Here is a 13,343-nt window from a genome sequence, read left to right as displayed (position 1 = left end):
GCTATGGAAAAGTACACATATCTTATGCATGAATGTTTTAAACGCATTGGAGACACCTTTACTTAACAGATCATGGAGAAAAAAGTCTAATCTGTCATTTTTGTAACTGAAATTTGACAGTTTTCGTGCTGTGTCTTGGTCTGAACAAAATTTTAAATATTCCCGTTTCACCATATCAGCATTTACAGGTGTTATTTGCTCCTTCTCGACAAATGTATCCAAGGCGAGTGTGATACGAAGGGTTTCGTTGGTCATAGTTTCTGGAGACAAGCAATTTCCGGCTCTTGTTACACTGTATTTTAAAGGGCATTTTATCATAAGTTTTTTTTACACAGTTCTTGCAAGAATCTTCTGCATTCTTTCTTACAGTTCAGTATATCATCCTTCACTCCTTTAAGCGATGTAACCGCAGAAAATCCAACATCAACTAGATTAAATGGTTTTAAGATGTCCTTATCAAAAACATCTATTGAGGTCAGTTTTTTTTTTTTAAGTTTTAGCTACTTTTAAGACCTCATCTTTCACGAAGCGGTTTAACAAACTACGAATCAACGTGTTTAGGTCATTCCATAGAAACGGTAGTAATGGACTGTCGGTCTGGTACTTAGTGAGGAATTCTTTTAGTTCTACAGATACGGATTGAAGGAACCCTAATCTAGCAGGCAACATTACATTAGAGATGTGGGCTTTTACTTTAGAGAAGTTTGATGTTTCAGGAGGTTTTGTTTTCACTGCATCAACAAACTTTTAAGGCAGGAATCGTAGTTATGGAACGGTTGATAACTTTAGAATTCTCCACCCACCTAATAGAACAAAATTTAAGAGGGAAAACTGCTGTTCCAGATACTGCCATGAAATCTGCTCTTCTTGAAGGGAAGTCCTTGAATAAATAGTACAACGCTCTCAAAAACTCTGTCACATTCAAACCAGCTTTGATATGCGCAGTCTTAAAAGCCGCATTAACAATATGTAAAGAGCACATTCCTATCTCCAAAAGCTGTGGACCTTCACCATTTTCTTCACTCAGATAGGCCTTCAAATCACTCAGAAATTTCAAATTAATGTTGGGGCCATCAAGAGAAATCTGAAGTAACTTACAAAAATCGAGACCCTTGTCCCTGAAAGTATTTATAAATGCACTTAACAAATCCTGGGCAGTAGCATGTCCGAGGAATACTGATGTTAAATAACGTGTTAAAACTTTATTTTCGCCACTGTGCCAGAAACGAACTACTAAGTCCATTTGATTTTTCTGTGAGATAGTGTTTAGGCTTTCGTCGAACGATAATGCAAAAAATTCACAATTTTGTAGTTCACGAAGTAACGTCTGTTGGAAATATGGACCCAATCCAAAAATGATGACATAACCTATTTTGTCTTTGTGTAACTACATATTTTTAGCGACTTCACACTCAGGAAACATTAAAGGAAACAAATCCGTTGCACTCGCTTGGCTTCTGGCCGATGCATGACTTGTAACTGTGTAATGTCCAGATTATTTCTGCTTTTGTCACTTGATCTTTGATAACTATTTATTACACTACTAGTTTTTGCTGGGCTTTCATTTTTCTCCTGAACAACTGGAGTAGATGATGTGCCAATCACTGAACTGGAAGACGCTGTAGAATTTTTTTGAACAGGAAGGCTCCATGTTAACATTGCTTGAGAACTTGACGATCGAACATTGTGCATTAAGAGCTTTAACAGCTATTTGATGTTTTTTTCCTTTTTCATGAGATTTCAATGATCCAGCTCCCATATTTGAAATGTCAAAATCAGTTCTGCGGAGTTTACAACCTGCTTTAAATGGATCGTTGGACCTAATAACCATTTTCACTGGCCTTTCCACGAGTCCTGGAATTTAGTTTTACTTTTCCCCATTTTAATGGCTGAAAAATAAAATGTTAATTGTTAGTGTGTGACAGGATTTATTGCAAGACTAGTAAAATGTGATTCCGTTACGATGTGGGCAATTTTACTTTTTTCCGGTGATACACCTTTCGGCCACTGGGAATGGTGTTCACTGCGACATCTGCAGGCTTGGACTTCTGTTAAAAAGCTTCGGCACAGGAGTATAAGCGGAATGTTGTTCCAGACCTGTCTACTACTCTTGCTACAGAAACATGTAAACCAATGTCTTCACAAAGCAGCAATTACAGAGAAAGCTTCTGGCTTGTACCCCAGTATCCCCTCAGTGTAAGACACAAACTTAATAGATCATGAATTTTAACGTTTTTAATTACCTTACTCTCATAATCGAGGACTAATTTAGCTCTTTTTGTAGTCACTGTTATTCACAACGACCATGCCAAACAAAATGTTATTCAGTCTCTTCTTGTACCCTCAACATACTTTCCAAAACTATTCACCGCCTGCACTCTGCTCACGTCTGTCTGTATTTCTCAACTACGTCTCCCCTGAATAAGTTATTACTGGCTTTTAACTTATGCTGTAGTATAAAACTTTCTTGCATTTTACAAAAATATACTTATTCCATACCAATCCTAAAAACAATATTTTAAAAACAATTTTAAAACTTCCAGGTTTCTCGTCTAATTCCAGGCTATTTCCAGGTTTTCCAGGTCCAAAAGTAAATTCCAGGCTAATTCCAGGTTTTCAAGGTTTTCCAGGTCAGTAGACACCCTGATCTTGGTGGACGCGGGTCAATATCTTTTCCTTCAATGAGTTCAAGTCATCCATAAAGATGAAATTAGGATCTGTAGCTCCACGGAATAGGCAAACACAATGGAAGATATCGTTCAGATCCTAGCACCAATAGCTGCAATTCGGTAGGCCTACTGATCAAACATTTTGCTCCTTCGTGGAAATCATGTTTTAAGTTATTAAAATTGACTTAAAATGTAATATCGTATGTAAAATGAACGTTCATAACAGCACCAACGTAATTTAAAGGTACCTATTCTACGCCACGTGTGAACCAACATATATATCTATATATACATCATCACTGGAAATTCAAAATTAATTAAATATTTTCGTAGTGTGCAGTTCGAACAATCAATCTTTTACGAAAAAGACGAGTAAATGAGTGAATTCAGAAGCTTACACAATGCAAGGCAAGGTTCTAGAACACTGGTCCTCCTTCAGATCCACCACCAAGAGGTCAAGTTAGGTGAATTACGACAAAATAAACTATTTCAAACTATTAACTAACCAAAATGCCATTTGCTTCTAATAACCTACATCATAAAATAACAGTGGGGGGCTCTACCTCCACAACGTATACTGAAAACAATTTATCACAAAACTAAACATATTAAGTAAAATACCACATTTTAAATTAATATATATATATATATATATATATATATATATATATATATATATATATATATATATATATGATTTTAGGATATAGATTATTAAAAAATCCTTTTATGTAAGTAGTATTTTCATAAGTTAATACTTTCGAATAATTCATTTTATCGTACTAATTGCAAACAAATGAATTTCGAAGACCATCACACTATATGCAACAACAACAACAACAAAAAAAAAAAAAAAAAAAAGAGAGAGAGGGAGAAAAAACTGTAAACCCACACACATACATACAAAACAATATAAAATCATTGCAAAATATACTAGGTAGAAAGGAATATATTATATTATATGCCCACTTCGACAGATTTCTCAAGGGCAAAACAATACTACATAAATCAAAAACATGTTTAGCCAATATTATTAAAGTATATCTCGAACCTAATATATAATAATAATTTATATATATTACGACAAGCCGTTACGATTTAAATACAACACGAGGTATCTAAAATGCCAGGGCATGTCGCGAGTAAGCGCAATATACGTGTAGTACGCATAGTCCGTAAGTCTGGGAAAAGGAAACTGCAGTGGACTAACAAACTGAGAGGATAATTGTATAAAACATCTTAGAAGGGTGCGCAATAATCCAAACTGGTTAGAATTATTAATAAATATTGGCTGTTATATTGACACAACTGTTATCTCGGATCCAAAGAAAACACATGCATGATGTAAAATACGAGGTCATTAAAAAGTTAATTGCTCTGCTTAAGAAAATAAAACAGGATAGGAATTTTACAATAATGTCATTTGTATCGTAAAGTTCCATTTACAATGTACTTTTAAACGTAATTACCTCTGTTATTTAAGCATTTGTCGAGGCGTGGAACAAGTTTTTCGATACCTTCTGCGAAGAAATTCCGTCGAATGATCAATAACCATTCTTGGGCTGCATCTTTCAACCTCGTCATCCGAGTGGTATCGTTGTTTTGAAAGTTCCTCTTTCATGGAACGAAACACATGGAAGTCACACGATCAAAGGTCTGGGCTATAAGGAGGGTGATCCCAAACTTCCCACCTAAACTTTGTCTGAAGTTCACACGTTTGTTGTGCTGCATGGTTCGCGTTCGCATGCTGCATGCGCTGCATATAGCTTGAAGTGACAATACATTTTCATCATACACTTTACGCAACTGCCGATGAATTTCAGTGCAGTTACACTCTATTGCCCCCCCCCCCCAAGAAAAAAAACAAAAAAAAAAACAAAAAAACACGAATCACTGCACACATTTCCAATTTGGACGCCAGCTGCAGTTGTCGAGACCTGTTTAAAACTCATTATCAAAACACCTTCACTCGCCTCGTGAAAGCCGCTACGTCACAGTATACAGCTACATGTCTGCACTGTTGCCACACAGTTTCATCAGAATAACCTTTGATCGAAAATATTTACGAAGGAATGCAACTAACTTTCTGACTGACTCACGTATACAGTACTTTATGATTCTTCTTGAATTAATATTGATAAAATGCTATAATAGTAAATTATTTTATTACATAAAGATTTCTGCTGCACGACATACTCAATTGGTAGTTTAGAAAACAAAGATCGTACTAAACCAAATATTCAGTTGGACTATGTTGGTACACGTCTGTCTGTAACATAGCAATTGCTGAAATTTTCAACGGGAATTCTCATTTTTCTCAGCAGCTCTTCCCTCAAACATCAACAGTAAATTTATCGCATCACATGGTATGATCATTGAGATAGAGAATTATCAAAACAAAAATAAAAAATATGTACACGTAACTCGACATTATCAGCAACATAGGCTCCACTTTTTCAATCTTTTCTTCTTTTCCTTTAAAAAAAAATGCTCCTCTTGTTGCTGATAATATCGAGTTATTTGTACATATTCTTTTTGCTAGAAGAAAAGTTTTGTTTTGATAGTTCTCTGCCTCAATGATGATGCCAAATGATGTGATAAATTTTCTGTTGATGTTTTAAGAAAGAGCTGCTGAGGAAGATGAGAAATTTTGGCAATTGCTACATGACAGGCGTATATCAAGATTAGTCCAAGTGAATATACGTAATTATGCGCCAGTTCAGTTTTCTAAGCTGCAACTCTTACTATATCACTTTCTCTTCAAGATTTTACATTAGAAAGAAGTCATAATTTTGTTCATTTAAAACATGATATTATTATGCATTTTATTGAAATGATATTCTGATAAACTGTACTTCACTAAAGAGAGACTTTATTATTGTTTCTGATTGACAATTCGGAAAAAAGCCAATTATCTTTAGAAATTTTCCAAAGAAAGTAATTTGTATCTGAAAGATTTATTATTATTCCAAAACGTTAAATATTCTCCGAAAGCGAACGACTTTAGTCCTAATTAATGTAAGTCATAGTTATTGTCATAGGAACCCAAGTGGTTACTCATATAATCCATCATAACTTTGATACGGTTAGACCATCCATCCGATGATGAAATGTAATAAACTATAAACATGTTGCCTGGATAGACACGGAGAAAGGGTCCACAGGATGACTGATATATGATAAAACATAGACAAAGTATTGCTCACATATAGGATCACATTACGAATAGCACTTTATCCAAAATTTAGCTGACTTTCACTTATCACGTAGAGTTTTTGTCCATCTTCCACTCTTTCCACCTGACTTCCACAACATCCTGAGCAGCTACATGGTTTCTGGTAATAGTTTTTAGTACTTCGACATTTTCAATTAATGTTAAGACAAACATGCCATCATACGCGATGTCTTCTTCAGTACAAAAGCGCGGTACACGCTACACTTCGCGCCAAGGTGCACTCTGATTGACTCATTCGAAGAATGGAGCTTTCCACTTGTTTCTCCATAGTTATTACATATTTAATATTTTCTAGAAACACATGAAACGATTTTTTATTATAAATGTACATTATTCTTTGTATACAGAAGGATTAACAAGAGTGCAAACAAAATCTTGCAACTATTATCAGAATTATTCTTCTCTTCACTGACATCTCCATACCAGCAGACGAAAACACGAAACTCTCTGCTTGCGTTGCCATGGATTATAGTGAGAAATGCTGTTATCGAGCTTCAAATTGCCGCTATGTTTGACCCGGCGCCATTAATATTCTTACATTAATAAGAGAAGGGAGGGCGCAAACAAAATCCAAAATATAATATGGGATGTAAAGATATGTCACAGGTATACGGCGGACGCTTAAATAAGTGCTAGTACTGACTTCCGTGGTATTCCCTTAATCAGGGTGGAAAACATCATGATTTTTTTTTTAAAAATCATTTTTGATGATTTTTTTTATTTAAATCAAATCTTTCTCCTCGTATAATACAAGTCGCGAACTGAAGAAAAAGCATTACGAATTAGTATAAATGCCAATCAGGGTGAAAAATCATGATTTTTGTAAAAAAAAAAATAAATAAATAAAAAAAAAATCATTTTTGCTGATTTTTTTGATTTAAATCAAATCTTTCTCCTCGTATAATACAAGTCGCGAACTGAAGAAAAAGCATTACGAATTAGTATTAAATGCCAATTATGCCATCTAACTGAAAGTATTGGGGTTGAATTTTGAATTAATCCCCAATCATTAATCTATATCAATCCCAAACAATATTTCTTAACATTTTTTGTGTGTGTGTGTGTGTGTGTGTGTGTGTAAATTATAGACTTTCAGTTAAGCTTTATCCCTATTTATCCTAGAATCATTGTTCAGAACAGAACAGCCTTTGAAATGGTAACATTCACATTTTCCCTATCATGTTCCTGAAACGGAAAATTTTGAGAGAATTCGGGATTTTTCTGATTTTTTTTTTTTTTTTTTTTAATTTTGATCCCCTCTGGACTCCCCTGTGTTAACGCACAAATCTCAAAATCAACTGGGAAATACTAAGGGTGTACTAAATGTGTGTACAAAATTTCAAGCTTCTATCTCGAATAGTAAGAGCGGGAAAATATTTAACAATGAGCTAAGAACAGCCCCACAATACCCCAGATGACCCGGATGTAATATAAAAATTTCCTCACACATCCCTATTTATCCTAGAATCATGATTTGTACATTATTCTCTTCAGAATAAAACAGAGTTTCAAACAGTATCATTCAAATGTCTCCATCGTGTAGGCTATCTGGGGCTGGAAAATCACGAAAAAAGGAATTTTCTGTTAAGAAATATCCCCCTTTTTACTTTTTACCCCTCTGTATCGCCTCTGTTTAAAGGCAAAGCTCTGAAACAAATCTGAAAAATGCTAAGGGGTGCAGTGAACGAATGTCCAAAATTTCAAACTTCTAGATGCAAAAGTACGCCCGCGAAAAATTATATCCCCAAATATCCCAGATTCCCGTATAAAACAGGATCTCAGGTAACAGTTTCCTGAGACATCCCTATTTGTCCTAAGATCATAGTTTGTACATCATTCTCTTCAGAATAGAACAGTCTTTTAGATGGTACCATTCATATGTTTCCATCTTAGGCGGGAAAATCGCGAAGAAGGCTATTTTTTGTTAAAAATATTAATTTTTTAAAAACATTTTTGCCCCTCTGGATCCCCCTGTTTTCACGCAGAGATCTGAAATCATCTAAAAAATACTAAGGGTGCACTGAACGAGTGTGCAGAATTTCAGTCTTTTGAATGTAAAATGTAGGCCCGCCAAAAAATAATAAAAATAAGCACAACAAAAAATATCTTTTTTAAATTTATGACGTCATCGCATCCTATGTCTCGACGCAGAGAGGCGTGAAAGCATATGTAACGTGCTCTACAATGCCTTCAGTCATGAAAAAACGAACTAAAAAGCTTTATTGGTACTTTTTTAATCGAATAATGAATATTTTATCCTATCACCTAAAAATAGGTGATATAATTTAAAAGGTTAAGCGTTAAGGAAAAAGTACAGCAACGCTTATCAAAGTGACACTTTTTTCCCCACAAAAGTTACTGATATTTGGCAGGGGCATATTTTTAAGGAAATTGTAACTAGCTTGCGGCACGAAATACATAAATTTTGCCTAAAGCTATAAAATCTTAAAAAAAAAAAAATTCGGAGAGGGGATAGGACACTTCTAAATACGTCCTATTATCTGGAAACAAATATATAGACGCGCACACAAAAGAATCTTCGTCTTAAATGTCGATGGTGATTTCCCCGTTGGAATAGTTAACGATTTACAATATAAACCCTATGTTACGAAGAAAAGAAAACAGGATTGCCCTGTTACCCGTTCAAAACGGGATTTTCCCTAATCATCCTCTGCATGACACTTGTTTTCATACTATGCGGTACATACTGTACATTTGAGTCCCATTGTATTATGATTATCATCTTCCATAACCGAAATAATAGAACAGAAACGGGACTTCACTTATTTTCACTTTAAATTATTTCGGAATTTGATTTAAATCAACGAATTTTATTTAAAAAATCAAGTGATTTAAATCGTGATTTAAACCAGACTCATTTAAATCAATCCACCCTGCCCTTACTCATATTATTACTCTTAAAGGAAAGAACTAATGGCGATATCTGGAGACATTTTAAGTCGTAGGGTGCATCCTATAGTACAGGTATTCCCAAACAAAGACACAGTCTTGCAAAAAGATAATGCGCTAATGCACACAGTGAGAACTATTGAGGCGTGGTTTGCGGAACACGAGAATAAACTTCAACAAATTATCTGACTAGCTGAACCCCTATTTGAACATAATTCTTCAACATCTGTGGTCGATTTTAGAGCAGCGACTCCACGTAATTTCGTCATTCATAACCGGTGATGCAACTGAGTGCTCCTCTCAAGGAACAATGGTCCGTTATATTTTCTACAAACGATTCGCGAGTCATAACCCCGAATTCTCTGATGAATTCAAGTCGTACAAGTGGCTAATATGACTAAATGTGCTCTAATGCCGTACTAATAACAAAAGTTGCATGTCTGAAGCTATTTCCGTTATTTTCGTAACTTTATATCTATCTATCTTATATATAAGAAAGAGAGAGAGACATGAATACGTATTATATATATATGTACACAAATGTGTCACTTCGGAGATATACAGCCACCAAAAATTGATCGTAATGGTACAAAAAGAGTCGTAATTACGGAATGAACTGCCGGATAAGGATAGCAAAAAAGAAAATACGAATTATTTCGAGCCTAGATTCTATTAATAAACCAGTAGATATGTTATTTCCCAGGTCTTAGTCTATCATTTTTCATTTCTAGAAAACCTCATCAATTTAGTTGTCTCTTTTCAGCACTGAGACTATATGAGACGTGGTGGAATCCGTACGATTGTCGAATCCGCAACTATGTACACCAAAGTCGCACGAGCAAGCCACGAGACCAGCAAGGAGGGCTCTCGTGAATTTCCTTTTACTTCCCTGCCGTTTTTTCCCGCTAATGGAATGTGGGTTTGAAATAAGAATTATGTTCTTTTACCCGACATCTGGTTCTTGAGTTATGACTTTCTATTTTATCCTTCCGACCAATTTCCGACGGACTCTTATCTCCCAAATGACACATTTATGCAATCACATTGAATTATTAGCATGAGTATTAATTCTTATTTTTGTGTGAAGTTTAATTTCCTAAAGCCTCTGGATACTGTTTTCATAAGCCGAATGCAATAATATTTCTTTTAGTTAAGAATTTTTAGTATGCACCTTTGGCGTGGGAGACGCGAGTTCGATACCCGGCCGGAGCTCATATGGTTCAGATTCCACGTTAACCAATAGTTGCACGTCTCATTTAGCTTCGCTGCTGAACGGGTTGTTAAACTTAAAATCAACTCAACTCAAGAATAAAATTTTAACATACCCTTTCTTCAATATTATATATTTTATTTGTTTCCATTGTTAACTTCCTGTCATATACATAAGCTACTCTGCGTTCATTGCAGGTCATCTTGAATCGTTTATTGTCAGCACAGGGACCACATCCGATCTATGGAACATAAATTTCTATGTCCTAGTCTCTTTAGTTCATCCTGAAAAATCGTGAAAAAAAAAACGTAAATTAAAGACAAAAACAAACAAAATTATTGATAGGTCTTTATTCACGGGTGCGTCACGTCTTATTTTAAGGCAATCACTGTTGCCAGAATAATCATTTTTGCAACTTATAGGTATAAAAAAACTATTTTCTAAAGATATATACAGGATGTTTCAACACAACACCGACAACCCTTGGGACGTGATTCCTCACATCAAGATAAGACAAAAAAGTATAGACCATCCTGGGTACACAAATGCTTCCTTTCGGAGTTATAGGCTGCCGAAAACATGAAGAAATGAACTTTAAAGGTCCATAGCTCCAATACTATGGGATCTACCGTAGTCGGGTCAAGACTTTACTTAAGAACTACGTGCCCTATACAAATATCCAAGTTTCACAATCCTGAGGTACTTGTACAACAATTTTTATAGAGGTAGTTGGTGAGTACTTCAAATTATATGCCCGTAGCCAAACTAGCTCTATAAACATTGTTGCATGAGTACCGCAGGATTCTAAAACATGTATTTTTGGATAGCGTACATTCTAGTTTCTAAGTGAAATCTTGACCCGACTATGATTGGTCCCATAGTTTTGGAGCCATGGATCATAAAAGTTCATTTATTCATGTTTCCGGCAGCCTATAACTCCGAAAGGAAGCATTTGTGCACCCAAGTTGGTCTTTACTTCTTGTCTTATCTTGGTGTGAGGAATCACCTTCCAAACGTTGTCGGTGTTGTTTCGGTGTGTATATTGCTCACGTTTTGTACGTAAACATTTAATTAACAACCCTACAACGTGGCGTAAGTGATTTCTCATTAAAAGATATGCACAAAGTAGTTTACTTGAATTCAGTTCAGACGAATTTCTCAAAAACAACTCATACGGTCTGTTACTATTTTCAATTTTTAATTGCCTCTAATATACCACAAATGGGAGCAAGAAAGTTTAGTGCGGTGACCCGGACTTTTTATCTTCAGATATGTTAACATTTTAAACACGTACATCGATGAAAGTGTCATTATTTCACATTCTTTAAAAATATTTCTGCATTGATAGTCCAATTTTACTCCCGCTAGTATCCTGTGGTCTAAGGATGACAAGACTTTTGGATGTACTTCCCCTAAGCATCAAGTCATATTTCATTATAGAATAAAAATGTGAGTAATATATACACATAGCTGTTTCTACATTAATCTTATCTCCTACACATCTAACTGTATAACGCAGTTTGCTTAACTTGGTTCTTGGGGGCTACTAGTATTAATAATTAGATTTTTATTCATCCAACTTGAAAGTTGGTATATTGCCGTTTGGCAGTTTGAAGCTAATTCACTTTCATCTTTCCCACTATAACTATTATATTTGTTTCATTTCCATATAAAGAGACACATGAACTGCTAATATTTCTAGAACAATCATTTATATATTGAAGAAAGAGAAATGGTCCCAGTATTAGTTCCTGTGGTACTTCCTGGTTTATAACTTCTTCATTCGATACGCATTTTTGATTTTTGTCCTTCACTATTCTTGAGGCTTCAGACACCTTCCTCCGATCTTTAAGGTATGATTCAAATCATTTATTTGGTAGTCTTCTGATACCATTGTAATGAATTTTCTTTAGTAATATATTGTGATTTAACAAGTCGAAGGCTTTTGTTAGATCTAAAAATATTTCTATATATTATTCTTTCCTATCCAATAACTGACTACAGGTATCAACAAAATTAAAAATTTCTGTCTCTGTGGATTTATCTTTCAAGAAATCATGTGTGCTGGAAGAAATGGAGTATTTTTAAATGGATTACATTACCCGATCGAACATATTTCCTCCAGAACTTTACCTATTATAGGTAGCCATGAACTCGGTCTATAGTTTCCCATTTCATTATGTTTATCTTGTTAATGTAACGATTTAGTTTTAGCAATATTTAGTTCAGGAAAAGTTCCTGTTGAGAGTAAAATATTTGGCAACTGGCATAATGGTTTGACTAAGTATTTGTAACAATTTTCCATCAAATTGTAAGATATTTCATTCGTCCCAGCCGAGTCCCAATTTTTTATTCGTTTTATTATAGTAACTACTTCACTCTCTCGGCTTTAAAAATATCGATTTCTCCAACTTTTTTATATTTAATTTCGTTAAATTAGTTTTAGTAATACTAACATTTCTTAAATGATGTTGCTATTTCGTTTGGATTTGTCATATTTAAACCTCGTAATTATGCTACTTATACGGGCACTGTACTTTTGCATATAAAGCTCTTGTTTGATTACTTTCCACATTGCCTGTGATTTATTACGTGACCGAAGAATGTTCTTACTATAATTTTGTTTGGTTACCGTACTTTCAACATTTTTTGTAACCATTTTGTTATCGTTGATCGGGTTTGTGAGGATGTGAAATACATGTAATTACACATAAATGCACTATTAATTATAAATTTTAATATATAATTGTAGATACATAGACGTTTCTTTTCACCTTCTAATTTTTCAAGTTTCACACAGATTACTCACCATAAGCAAAGCCACAGTCCTTTTCGGCACAACACATTTTGGAAGATTTACAGTAAAATTCAATACTTTCATGAAAAGACAAATTTACAAAGAACCAATTTCTGCAGGCGATAGAATTAAATATAAAGTAATAAAGCTGTATTTTAAGTTTCGAAGTGTAAAATCATTACAAGTGCTTTACAACGGATAATTAAGTGCGGACGAAAGATGACTTTATTAAATATTAGTTGAATATAACCATGCTTCGCACGGGGCTCTATTTGGAAGTCAACGCCCGTGGGAGTATCACCATTGATCTCAGCGACCGCGAAAACTACGGAATTGACACTAATATCGGTCATTTTGGATTACTTTTATATGTCCCGGTATCTCAGAAATTAAGAATATAGAAATTAAGTCGAACCTGAAATGTACGTAATCTTCCATTAGCTCCCATAAAATCTTGGCAAGTCTGTAACTTCCCCATTTTATGTCGAGAACAGACCCCAACCAACCCATGCGGGGCTACTA

General features: G+C 34.7%; 1 protein-coding gene across 8 annotated transcripts in view; it reads right to left on the bottom strand.

The window, feature by feature from the left end:
• Positions 1-13,343, bottom strand: part of LOC145660721 (histone deacetylase 8-like) — a 270,630-nt gene that overhangs the window by 50,251 nt on the left and 207,036 nt on the right. For 5 of the 8 annotated variants that reach the window (XM_081726092.1, XM_081726095.1, XM_081726091.1 and 2 more), the window contains exon 2: positions 10,140-10,308. The exons of 2 other annotated variants lie outside the window; for them this stretch is intronic. In XM_081726092.1, coding sequence (XP_081582218.1) covers positions 10,140-10,226 — 87 coding nt within the window. In that variant the 5' untranslated portion in view covers positions 10,227-10,308. Of the gene's footprint in view, positions 1-10,139; positions 10,309-13,343 lie in introns of those variants that run through there. One more of the 8 variants, XM_081726096.1, reaches the window with a different exon arrangement.

This window comes from Thermobia domestica, chromosome 9 (assembly GCF_964235325.1).
Source record: "Thermobia domestica chromosome 9, izTheDome1.hap1.1, whole genome shotgun sequence".
Taxonomy (NCBI): Eukaryota; Metazoa; Arthropoda; class Insecta; order Zygentoma; family Lepismatidae; genus Thermobia; species Thermobia domestica.
Note: the sequence above shows the minus strand (reverse complement) of the source record. Positions and strands in the feature narration are given on the sequence as shown.